Source organism: Melozone crissalis, unplaced genomic scaffold, assembly GCF_028551555.1.
Source record: "Melozone crissalis strain CALT ecotype California unplaced genomic scaffold, PUWL_Pcris_2 ptg000032l_1, whole genome shotgun sequence".
NCBI classification, from domain to species: Eukaryota; Metazoa; Chordata; class Aves; order Passeriformes; family Passerellidae; genus Melozone; species Melozone crissalis.
In genome coordinates, this window is record NW_026535810.1 from 3539041 (window position 1) to 3551455 (window position 12415).

Sequence of the window (12415 nt, forward strand, 5' to 3'; positions counted from 1 at the left end):
CACAGCTCTGCTTTACCATGTTGTCACCCCCCGCCCCAGCACAGCCCCCCCAGGCCCGGGGACCCCCCGAGAGTCCCGGCAGCGCCCCGGGGCGGGCAGAGAGCAGCGGCGGGGCAGGGGGGCACAGCCGGGCATGGGGGTGCCACCCCCAAACCTCTGCAGCCCCCAGCCCTGACGGGAACAGGGGGCTCGGAGCAGCCGGGAGAGCGGGGAGGGGGATCCATGGGTGGGCAGGGGGTGCCGGGGAGGAGCTGGGGGGCAGCAGGGACGCCGTGGGGCTGGGGGGTCACTGCGGGGAGATGCGGGGGGCGCCGGGCTCAGTCCGAGTAGATGATGAAGCCGGAGAAGGTGCTGTACTTGTTGTTGTTGCCGCCGTGGGCTTTGCCCCCGTCCAGCTTGATGAACACCTCGTCGCCCGCGTCCAGGTGCAGGATGACGCTGTTGCTGGCGTAGTCGTAGTTCTGGTCGGCGTCCTGAGCGATGGCGCTGGCCCGGACCTGCCCAGGGGACACAGGCTCAGGGCACGCCTCACACACATCAATCGGATCCGCCCGCCCCGGGGCAGCGAGGGGGGTCCCGGATCCCCCCGTGGGATCCCAGCACCGCCCGGAGCCCCCCTGGACCCCGCGGGCACCCACAGGGACAGCGGTGCTGGGTGTGACAGGGACAGTGGCACAGCGGGGGACTGCGGGTGTGGGGTCAGTGCGGGATTACAGCCCAGGCACAGCACCCCAGTGTGGTACAGGATCACAGCTCTGACAGAGAACCCCAAATCCAGGTTTGGATTCAGGACCGTGGGTCAGATGTGGGACCACAGCTCCACATGGCACCACAGCTCTGACACAGAACCCCAAATGCAGGTTTGGACACAGGACCGTGGGTCAGACATGGCGCCACAGCTCTGACACCAAACCCCAAATCCAGATTTGGATCCAGAACCGTGGGTCATTTGTGTCACCACAGATCTGACTCGGAACCCCAAATCCAGGTTTGGATCCAGGACCACGAGTCAGATGTGGGATCACAGCTCAGACACAGAACCCCAAATCCAGGTTTGGATCCAGGACCGTGGGTCAGATGTAGGACCATGGTCTGACACAGAACCCCAAATGCAGATTTGGATCCAGGTTTGGACACAGGACCGTGGGTCAGACACGGCACCACAGCTCTGACCCCAAATTCAGGTTTGGATACAGGAATGTTGCTCAGACATGGGACCACAGCTCAGACACAGAACCTTAAATCCAGGTTTGGATCCAGGACCGTGGGTCATTTGTGTCACCACAGCTCTGACTCAACCCCAAATGCAGGTTTGGACACAGGACTGTGGGTCAGACGTGGCACCATAGCTCCACACGAGACCACGGCTCCCTCACAGGACCCTGACTTCAGATTTGGATGCACAGCTCCGACACAGGACCCCAAATCCAGGTTTGGATCCAGGTTTGGATGCAGGTTTGGATCCAGGACCGTGGGTCAGATGTGGGACCACAGCTGTGACACAGAGCCCCAAATGCAGGTTTGGACACAGGACCGTGGGTTAGATGTGGGACCACAGCTCTGACAGGGAACCTCAAATGCAAATTTGGATCCAGAACCGTGGGTCATTTGTGGCACCACGGCTCTGACACAGAACCCCAAAATCCACGTTTGAACCCAGGTTTGGACACAGGACCGTGGCACCACAGCTCCACACGGGACCACAGCTCTCCCACAGGACCCTGACTCCGGATTTGGATGCACAGCTCAGACACAGGACCCCAAATCCAGGTTTGGATCCAGGTTTGGATGCAGGTTTGGACACAGGACCATGGGTCAGATGTGGCACCACAGCTCCACATGGCACCACGGCTCTCTCACAGGACCCTGGCTCTGGATTTGGATGCACAGCTCAGACACAGAACCCCAAATCCAGGTTTGGATCCAGGACCACGAGTCAGATGTGGGACCACAGCTCTGACACAGAACCCCAAAATCCACGTTTGGATCCCGGTTTGGACACAGGACCGTGGCACCACAGTTCCACACGGGACCACGGCTCTCCCACAGGACCCTGGCTCTGGATTTGGATGCACAGCTCAGACAGAGCGCCCCATCTCTGGGTTTGGATCCAGGGCTATGTCTGGGACACAGCCCCCCATCTCTGGGTTTGGATCCAGGGCCATTTTTGGGACACAGCCCCCCATCTCTGGGTTTGGATCCAGGGCCATTTTTGGGACACAGCCCCCCATCTCTGGGTTTGGATCCAGGGCCATTTTTGGGACACAGCCCCCCATCTCCCATCCCAGTCCCAACCCAAACCCTGAACCCTGCATCCCGGGAGCCGCACGGGGACCGTGAGCGTGTGGGCGAGGGCTGAACGCCCATCCCCGTGACAGGGACCCCCATCCACCCCCAGAGAGGTTCCCTGGGTGCCGGCAGAGCCGCAGGAGCCGTCCCCGCCCGCAGCAGCGGTTCCGTGGCTGGAGCCGCTGCAGAATTCTGTGGGTAATCAAATCTCCGGCGGAGCCTCGCGGGGAGATCGCGGCGCTGGGTGACAGTGACAAGGCGGCTGCTGAAATCCCAAGTGAAATGCAGAAAGCGCAGCGCCGGGAGAAGGTGCCGCTAATTACGAGCGACGAGAATCGCCTCTTAATTGGGCTCGCATCGGCGAGCGGCTGCGGTGGCCCGGAGCGGTGGGACAAGGACGGTGTCCCCTGCAGTCCTGTCCTTTGTCCCCAGGACAGGAGTCCCGGGGGTCACTCCTCACCAGCTGCACCTGGGACGATGCTAACTCTGCAACCTACAGAGTGCCAGGCTGTGATCCCACAGCAGCCACTGTTAACATTCACCCTGTGCCCACCCTGTCACCTCGAGGTCCCCATTGCAGGTGGGGGACCCCGGTCAGTCACAGCGCCCCAATCTCCTGGGTCCTGCTGCGGATCGGGAGTGGAGGAAGAAGCCAGGAAAGGAGGAAGGAGAGCCAGGAAAGGAGGAAGGAGAGCCAGGAAAAGCCATTTGGCGGCGTCCCCCCCGCCACAGCTGGAGCTGCCCGGTGCCATCCGTCTTGCCTCGTTAAGGAGCCGCCTCATCACGGCGCGCCCGCCAGCCCTCGCTAACCAGGCAAGATAAATGGCAGCGCTGGGCCCGGGCTGAGCCGCTGCCGGCACCGCAGAGCCACGGGAGGGGGGCTGCCACCACGGCCACCACGGTGGCTTCACCCCTTTGTGCTGCTCTGTGCCTCAGTTTCCCCATGGGGGTGGCATGGCCCCAGCCCGGGCTCTGCTGCAGCCGCTCTCCCTGAGCCCAGTGACAATTCTGAGGGGTGACCCTGGCTCTGGGGACACTCTGGAGGGGTCCCCAAGGTGGCTGCACCCAGGAGCTTTCAGGGGACAGTGAGGTGCTGCCATGTATGGTGACACTTGGGGACATCAGGGACACCGCGTTCCCCATGTGCCACCATGGCCCAGCACCCCGAGGTGGCTTTTGAGACCCCAAACTGAGTGGCAGATGTTCCTCAGGATGCTCGGGCACAGCCCTGGGTGCCCCTCATGGCCCTTGGGTGCAGCAGGAGATGCCCCCAGGACCCGCCAGCACGTCCTTGTGCACCCTTGGGGACTGTCCCCAAGAGTCCCCTGGGGCTGTGACCCTCCCTGAGCCTTCTGGGGGATTGCCTTCTACAGCATGGGGACCCCAAAACCACCTGGTACCAGCCCTATCCATCAATCAATTTATCAATCAATCAATCAATCAATCTGTCCCTCCGTCCGTCCACCTCTCGCTGCCCTTGCCTCAGCTACAGGCTAATACAAATAATAATTAATGCTAATTAAGCACCAGCAGCAGCTCCCCTGGCTCTCATTAACTCCAGCCCCGACCCAACGCTGATGGGCAGCCCCCAAACCAGCAGCACTGAGCGGATTTTTGGGGTGCCAGAGGGGACCCCCCCAAATTCTGACTGGCTCTGAATATTCCTGGATCAGCCTTTATCTGCTGGGAACCCCACACCATGCCAGGAACGGGGGATTTTTAGCAGAAATCCCCTAAATAACCCGATTTTTTAATTATTTGGGCCATTGAGGGGGGAATCTTCTTTCTAGCTATCGATGCGGCGATGCCTTGTTAGTAATTAACAAGCCGTTAATTAAGTTGCATCGCCCGCCCGAGCGCTGCTCCTCTTGACAAGGAGCTCCAAAGCTTCTGGAAATTCATCCAGAAATGTTGATCTGAGGGGTAGGAAGGTTTGGGGTGGTCCCCAGAAAGATTTGAAGGTTGAGATGATTTTTTGGGGTGCTCAGTCCGCAGTGTTTGGGAGAAAGAGCAAGAAGTGCCAAACAGCGCTGGAAACCCCCAAAATTTAAGGCTGGAGGGAGGGGGAGGACAAAAATAATCTCAATAAAAGGAAATTGGAAGTGTTTGGATGGAGAAAAGCTGCGGAGCGAGCGGCTCCTGCCGCGCTCCCGCTCGGAAAGGCTCGGGGAGGGTGACAAGGATCCCGCTCCTCCTCACAGCCCGGCTCTTTTTGGGGTGAAAACTCAGTTTTTGGGGGTCCTGGATGCTCAGGGCAAGGAGGCATCGCGGGTTTTGATGCCGGGGGAAACGCAGCGTGGATGGAGGCGCGGGAATGCAGCTGCGGTGACATCCAGGGGAGCTGAGCTCGGTGACATCCCCGAGGGCACGGCCACATCTTGTCCCTCGAGTCCTGGTGTGGGAAAGGGGCGCCCCAAAAGCGTGGGGATGGCGAGGCTGAGCCCTGGCATTGGGGATTCCAGCGGGATGAGGGGAGGGGAAGGATGGAGCCACCCTCGGGGTGTCCCCTGTGATGTCCCCACTCAGACCCAGCCCGTTCCGGGGGGGGGTGCAGCCCCCCAAAAGCGGGACCTCTGTGGGGACAATGGCATGGCCGGGGGGGACACCCCCCAAGAAACATCTCCGTGGCCAAGGAAAGAGCTGAGGGAACCTCCAGGGACACATCAGGGTGGATGGTGACTGTCCCCAACACTGGCATAGGGACAGGGGACACGGGGCAGCGCCTGGGAATGGGAGGAGGAGGAGGATGGGACACCCCAGGGGTGCACCCAGAGCCTGTCATTGTCACTGGGAGGGGGACAGGGGACCCCAGGGGTGCACCCAGAGCCTGTCATTGTCACTGGGAGGGGGACAGGGGACCCCAGGGGTGCACCCAGAGCCTGTCATTGTCACTGGGAGGGGGACAGGGGACCCCAGGGGTGCACCCAGAGCCCTGCACTGTCCCTGGGAGACGGAGAGGACACCTCAGGGCTGCTCCTTCAGGGTGGGGAGCAGGATGGAGCACCCTGAGGACACAACCAGAGCCCTGCACTGTCACTGGGAGATGGACAGGACACCCCAGGGCTGCTCATTCAGGGCAGGGGGTACCCTGGGGACGCAACCAGAGCCTGTCATTGTCACTGGGAGAGGGACAGAGCACCCCAAGGATGCACCCAGAGCCCTGCACTGTCACTGGGAGGGGGACAGGGAACCCCAGGGCTGCTCCTTCAGGGTGGGGAGCAGGATGGAGTACCCTGGGGACACAACCAGAGCCCTGCACTGTCACTGGGAGAGGGACAGGACACCCCAGGGGTGCACCCAGAGCCTTGCAATGTCCATGGGAGAGGAACAGGACACCCCAGGGCTGCTCATTCAGGGCAGGGAGTACCCCGGGGACACAATCAGAGCCTGTCATTGTCACTGGGAGAAGGATGGAGCATCCTGGGGATGCAGCTCCAGGGAGGGGAGCAGGACAGAGCCCCTCGGGGGTGCACCCCGAGCCCACCACATCGCTGTGAGAAGAACAGGGCACCTTGGGGTTACAGCTCCGTGCCTAGGAGAAGGATGTGGCAGCCTGGAGACGCACCCAAATCCCATCATTGTCACCCAGAGAGGGACAAAACATCCCGGGGGTGCATCCCTGGGGGTAGGAGAAGGACAGGGCATTCTGGGGGCGCACACAGAGCCCGTAATCAGCACTGGGAGAAGGATCAAACACCCCAGGGGTGCATGGCAGTGTCTGGGAGAAGGATGTGCATGGACCCAGAGCCCATCGCTGCCGCTGGGAGAAGGATGTGCCACCCTGGGGATGGGAATAGGATGGGGGCCCTGGGGAAGCACCCAGAGCCCGCAATCGGCACTGGGAGGAGGATGTGGCACCCTGGGGGTGCATCCAGGGGCCCCTGGGGAAGCACCCGCGGTCCATCACCAGCACAAAGAGGATGTGACACCCCGGGGCAGGAGAAGGATGGAGCACCCATTCTGAAGGCAGGAAGAGGACGGGGAAGCACCCACAGCCCTTCTCCCGTGCTGGGGGATATCAGAGCTCCCGGTCCCGCGGATGGAGCCGGGATCGGGCAGCCCTTACCTGCCCGTTCTTGCAGAGGTCGGCCCACATGCTGGTGCCGTCCCCGCCGCGCATGAGGACGTGGTAGGTGAAGAAGTAGGTGCCGGGGATGGCGCAGGTGAACTTGCCCGAGGCGGCGTCGTAGCTGTTGCCCAGGTTGGTGACCACGTCGTCGAACTTGAGCACCTCGTAGCCCTCGTGGGGGTTCTTGAGGCCGGCGTAGAAGGCGACCCGCGGCACCGTGCTGTAGGTGGCCGCGCTCACCGCGCCCGTAGCGCCCGGTCCCGGTAATCCCGGGGGTCCCGGTCTTCCCGCTTCGCCCCGCGCCCCCACCGGCCCCGGCGGCCCCGGCTCTCCGGGCGGTCCCGGCGGTCCCGGTTTGCCCGGTCTGCCCGGTTTGCCTTGGGGACCCTGCACCAGCGTGGAGGGCGGCGGGAGGGGGCCGCGCTCGGCCGGTTGCTGGGGGGGAGCGGCGGGGCCGTAGGGCTCGCAGACCATCCGGCAGGTGCCCAGCATCTCGTAGCGACCGTCGGTACCGGCGGAGCTCACCAGCACCGGGATGAGCACCACCAGCACCAGAACCATCACCACCCCCGCCGCGGCCGCCAGCAAAGTTTTGCGGCCCAGGCTGAGCCGCCGCCCGGCCGGGGCGCGCTGGCGCCCGGGGGAGGGAATGGTGCCGGCGGGGGGGAGCAGGGCGGCGGCGGCGGCGGCGGCGGCGGGGGGGGCTCGGGCTGGCGGCGGCTCCGCTGCGCTCCGCTGCCTCCGGTGCGCCCCGCGCCGCACGGGCCACGCCCACCCCGCCGGGCCACGCCCACCTCGCCGCCGGACACGCCCCCTCCATCCCGCCCATCCAATCAGGACCCGCCCATGGAGGGAAACTGAGGCACGGAGGTGGCATGGGCCCCGGCTGCCCCGCTGACCCCACTCATCCTATGGAGGGTCCCTCGGTGTCCCCACGCCAGACCCCGAGCACTGCGAGTGTCCCCGTGGAGCTGGGGACACCCCTGGAACCTGTCACTTGTGTCCCCACAGAAGAAAACCCACGGGGGTGATCCCCAGGGTTCGCCCCTACTCCCTGCCTCAGTTTCCCTCACAGCCCAAGTGACACCCATCCATCGCGGTCAGCCTCCGTGGCATGGGATGTCACCGCTGGTGGCACAGTGACAGCGGGACACCCGCAGGCGGCACCGCCGGGCTGTGCCAAAGAGCCGTGCCCGGGGCCGGGCACCGGAGGGCTCATGGCACGGGGGACACGCGGCTGCGCCCGCTCAGTCGCCTGCCATCTCCATCAGCCTCGGCGGGGACAGCGGGACGCGATGGCAAGTGACAGGCGCCGCCAGCGCCGGGGGTGAGCGAAGGACGCGGGGATGGGGGAGGGCGACACGGACACACGGGCACAGAGCGGCCCGGGGCCACTCTCAGTGCCATCCGCCACAGCCCTTGGGTGACAACGCCGAGGTGGCATCAACCTCAGTGGCACCTGTGAGCTCCATAGGGTCATCAACCCCCTGCCCCCCAAAAAACACCCTGAGGGGGCTTCCCCTCATCCCCCTCACTGCCAAACCCAGGGGACACACGGGGGACAAGCCCCAGCCCCGCCCCACAAGAGGGGGAACCAAGGGGACTTTTGACAGGCATCGATCGCCCCCGCATGTCCCCCGGCTCCCGCAGAGGCTTTAATCAGCCAGCAGAAATCAATTAGCTACCTTTAAGGAGGCAATTATTGCTGGGGTCTTTCCAAGACTGGGGAGGGGGAGAGCATTTTGGGGTGGGGGCGCTGCCAGCACCGTGTCCCCCCCTCAAAGTTTGTCACCAGCTGTTTCCCTGATGCTTTTCTCCATCATTTTTGTCGCCCCCCCTGCACACCCCCCCATTCCTCGTTATCTTTCTGCTTTAACAAGTGCCTAAAAATACGCCTGGCGAGGTCACGGGCTGCGTGAGTCACCAGCAGCACGGGGACAGGGTGGCCCGGGTGGGCAGGGGGCTCTGCGTGGGGACAGGGTGGCCGTGGTGGGGACACAGAGGGAGGACAGGCCCACGCTGGCTGCACCAGGGCCCTCATCTCACCTGGAGGTGAGGGGACATCCCTGGTCCTCGTGGTGGGGACACGGCCTCAGGTCACCTTGTTGCTACAGGACATTGTGTCCCCTTGGCATAGTCACCACCCCAGGTCAGTGCATCACTCTGGGCTGTCCTGTCCCCATGGCAAGGCCACTACCCTTGGCCACCGTGTCCCCAAGCTGTGGCCCTGCAGCCACAGAGCCAGGACGGCCTGTGGGACAGCAGGACTGTATGGGGGGTATGACACCCCAGGTGACACTGTCCCTATCCCCAAGCCCTGTCCCCAAACCAGCTCCATGCACCTGGGCACAGGGAATGGATGGCAAAGCTCCAAACGGCCACATTTGGGAGTGCAGGAGGTGGGAAAGGGACAAAGGCAGGAGGTGGCAGCAGCAGTGGCTGCCGTGGTTGTGGTGGCAGCGATGGCAGCAGCGATTGCAGTGACTCCAGTGGGAGCGGTGGTGGCCACAGTGGCTGTGGTGGCAGTGGTGGCAGCAGTGGTGACAACAGTGGCTGTCACAGCTGCAGTGGTTGTGGTGTGGCTGCAGCGATGGTGTTGGCAGTGGTGGCTGTGGTGACAGTGGTGGCTGTGGTGACAGCAGTGGCAGCAGGGGTTGCAGTGGTGGCTGCAGTGGTTGTGGTGACAGCAGTGGCAGCGGTGGCTGCAGTGGTGACAACAGTGGCTGTCACAGCTGCAGCGGTTGTGGTGGTGGGTGCAGTGATGGTGGCATTAGCGGCTGTGGTGGCTGCAGTGGTTGTGGGGCTGTGGTGGCAGCCATGGTCGTGGTGACAGCAGTGGCAGCAGTGGCTGCAGGGGTTACAGCAGTAGCTGTAGGGGCTGTGGTGACAGCGGTGGCAGCAGGGGCTGCAGGGGTTGTGACAGTGAGTGCAGAGGACGCAGTGACAGCAGTGGCTGCAGCTGTTGCAGCAGTGGCTGCGGTGGTGGCTGCAGGGGTTGTGGTGGCTGCAGTGGCTGCGGTGGTGGCTGCAGGGGTTGTGGTGGCTGCAGTGGCAGTGGTGGCTGCGGTGGTGGCTGCAGGGGTTGTGGTGGCTGCAGGGGTTGTGGTGGCTGCAGTGGCAGTGGTGGCTGCGGTGGTGGCTGCAGTGGCAGTGGTGGCTGCAGGGGTTGTGGTGGCTGCAGTGGCAGTGGTGGCTGCAGCTGCTGTCACGGCGGTGGCTGCGGTGGCTGCGGCTCCGCTCGACGCCCGCCGCTCCTCTGCAAAGGTTAAGCAAACAGCAGCTCCCGCAGAATCGATGCCGGCCCAGCCCTCGGCTGTTTGCTTTGGCAACGCGGGCGGGGGCGGCCGGGCCGTGCTGGGGACGCCGGCAGCGGGGACGGGGACAATCGATGCTCCAAGGGCGCAGCTTGGGCCGGGGGTGGCTGTGCCCACCACCCAGCACCTCCTGGAACTCATGGAGGAGGATTTGGGAAAGGGAAGCGTGACCGGGCCAGGGCAGGGGGCTCATGGGGCTGGCGCTGTGCCCTGCCTCAGTTTCCCCTCCTGGCATTGTGGCAGATGGTGCCCATAGGATCACGCTTGGCCAGGGGGACAGGGACATTGTGCCACCGTGGCTCAGCATGGGCAGGCTCAGCTGGAATTAAGACAGAGCTGGACACAACCAATGAGCCCGATGTCATCTCACGGTGACAAGCAGCCATTTGCAGGCCCGAAGGAGTTGGGATGCTGTCCCCCAAATTCCAACTGTGTCCTCAGGATGGGCTCTGGAAGGACATGGGACATGGGATGGGGACATTCAGCTGTGGGCAGGGAGGCCCAGCTGTCTGCTGGCCTTGAAGGACAAGTGGATGGCTGGGTGGTGAGCTGGTGCTTGGTGGCCAAGTGGCTCACTGGCAGTGACCAGGCTCGTGGGACACCCAGGCGGGGTGGGCTGGCTGCTGGCTTGGTTGCCTGGTTGGCCAGTTGGCTGATTGGCTGGCCAGTGGACCACCAGCCTGTCCAGCTGTCCATCTGCTTGTCTGGCTAGCTGAGCAGTTGGCTGGTGGCCAGACAGCATCATCCCAGCATGTCCCAGCATGTCTCATCCCCACACCAGGCACTGTCCCCATTTCGACACCAGGCACTGTCCCCATCCTGACACCAGGCACTGTCCCCATCCCCACTGTCCCCATCCCTACACTAGGCACTGTCCCCATCCCCACTGTCCCCATCCCAACACCAGGCCCTGTCCCCATCCTCACTGTCCCCAGCCCAGCACCAGGCACTGTCCCCACCCCCACACCAGGCCCTGTCCCCATCCCCACTGTCCCCATCCCTACACCAGACACTGTCCCCATCCCCACTGTCCCCATCCCCACACCAGGCCCTGTCCCCATCCCCACTGTCCCCATCCCCACACCGGGCACTGTCCCCAGCCCAGCGGGGACAGCCCGGCCGCAGGCAGGGGGAGGGCACAAGGTGTGGGTGGCACATCCCCGTCGCTGTCCCCGTCACGCGGCCTCTCATTACGGACACGGCGGGGCTGTCACCCTCCCACCGCGCGGCAATTAAGGGCTGCCAACACCGGAGTTAATTAGCGCCGGCGGTGAGCGCTGCGAGGCGACGGCCACACGGCTGGCGGAGGGGACAGGCTCGGGGACGTGTCCCCAGGGGGAGCAGCCGGGATTTGGGGTGCTGGGACAGCTGTGCTGTCGCGGGGTGTGACACTGACAAAGGGGTGCCAGCGATGGGGTGGCACCGGGAGTGTCCTGCACCCCGGGCTGTGCAGTGATGGTGACAGTGGGTGACACGCCGTGGGCCGTGCAGTGACAGTGACACTGGGTGATATACTGTGGGCCGGCAGTGACGGTGACAGTGGGTGACACGCCGTGGGCCACGCGGTGACATGGCGTTGTGTGACAGCCCCAGCACCAGGCGCTGACGGTGACTCTGTGTGACAATCCACGGGAGCTGTAGTGACACTGCGTGGCACCCGGCGGCCCCACAGTGACAGTGACACCCTGTGCACCGCGCGGTGACAGTGACACCATGTGACACTCCGGGGAGCAACAGTGAAGCCGTGCAGCACCGCAGGGCTGTGCAGCAGCTCCGTGTGACACGAGTGGGGCTGTGCAGCCACGGTGACACTATGTGCCACCCCGGGGAGGTGTGCAGTGACACTGACACTGTGCCACACCCCGGGGGCCGTGCAGTGACAGTGACACCTGTGAAAACAGATGCCATGCAGTGACACTCACACTCCGGGCTTGTTCCCCCTTGTGGCTATTGAGGTGCCCACCCAGTTCACACCTGGGGACATGTCCCATGGGGGGACATCACCCTGTACCTGCAGCTTCGTGAGGGGACACCTGACCCCACATCCTGGCCAAGTGGGTGTCCCATGGAGGGTGTGCCAAGGAAAGAGGGCTCCAGGAATGGGGTACACCAGGGAAGGGGTGCTCTAAGGAAGGGGTCACCCCAGGGAAGAGATGCTCTGTGAAGGGGGGCTCCAGGAATGGGGTACAGCAGGAAAAGGGGGCTCCAGGAATGAGGTCCACCAGGAAAAGGGGCTCCAGGAATGGGGTACACCAGGGAAGGGGTGCTCTGAGGAAGGGGTTACCCCAGGGAGGGGTGCTCTGTGAAGGGGGGGCTCCAGGGCTGGAGAAAGGGGGTCTCTAGGAATGGGGTACACCAAGGAAAGGGGAGCTCCAGGAATGGGGTACAGCAGGGAGGGGGTGCCTTGAGGAAGGGAGGGCGTGCTCTGTGAAGGGGGTGCTCCAGGGATGGAGCTCCAGGAAAAGGAGGTTTCAGGAATGGGGAATGGATGCTGCGAGGAAGGGGTGCAGAGGAGAGGGGGCACCCCGGGAATGGGGCGCACTGGGGAAGGAAGTGCTCAGGGGGGGCTGCTCCGGTTCGGAAGGGGGTGCAGGAGCAGGGGTGCGGCAGGAGGAGGGTCCGTCTGTCACAGCCCCCGCCAGCCGCAGCAGCATCGATCCGGCCGCCAATTTGCACAGTCAAATATTTGGCTTCGCGGCGCGGGGCCGGCTCTGCTCGAGCCGCCCCGGTGGGCGCGGGGCCC

At 63.9% G+C, this 12415-nt stretch overlaps 1 protein-coding gene across 1 annotated transcript; it reads right to left on the reverse strand.

Annotated features, from left to right (window-relative positions):
- Positions 1–152: 152 nt before the first annotated feature.
- On the reverse strand, positions 153–7029 carry C1QL1 (complement C1q like 1). The gene is made up of 2 exons (XM_054281561.1): positions 6356–7029; positions 153–497 (listed from the first exon to the last, which is right to left on the reverse strand). The coding sequence occupies exons 1-2, from the start codon at positions 6917–6919 to the stop codon at positions 318–320; spliced, it is 744 nt and encodes a 247-aa protein (XP_054137536.1). The 5' UTR covers positions 6920–7029; the 3' UTR covers positions 153–317.
- Between the last annotated feature and the right edge of the window lie 5386 nt (positions 7030–12415).

Coding starts and splice junctions, on each gene's coding strand:
- C1QL1 (XM_054281561.1), bottom strand. CDS start 6,919: ATGGTTCTGGTGCTGGTGGTGCTCATCCCGGTGCTGGTGAGCTCCGCC. Junction 498..6,355: donor ACCTCTGCAAGAACGGGCAG/GTAAGGGCTGCC, acceptor TCCCCTGGGCAG/GTCCGGGCCAGCGCCATCGC.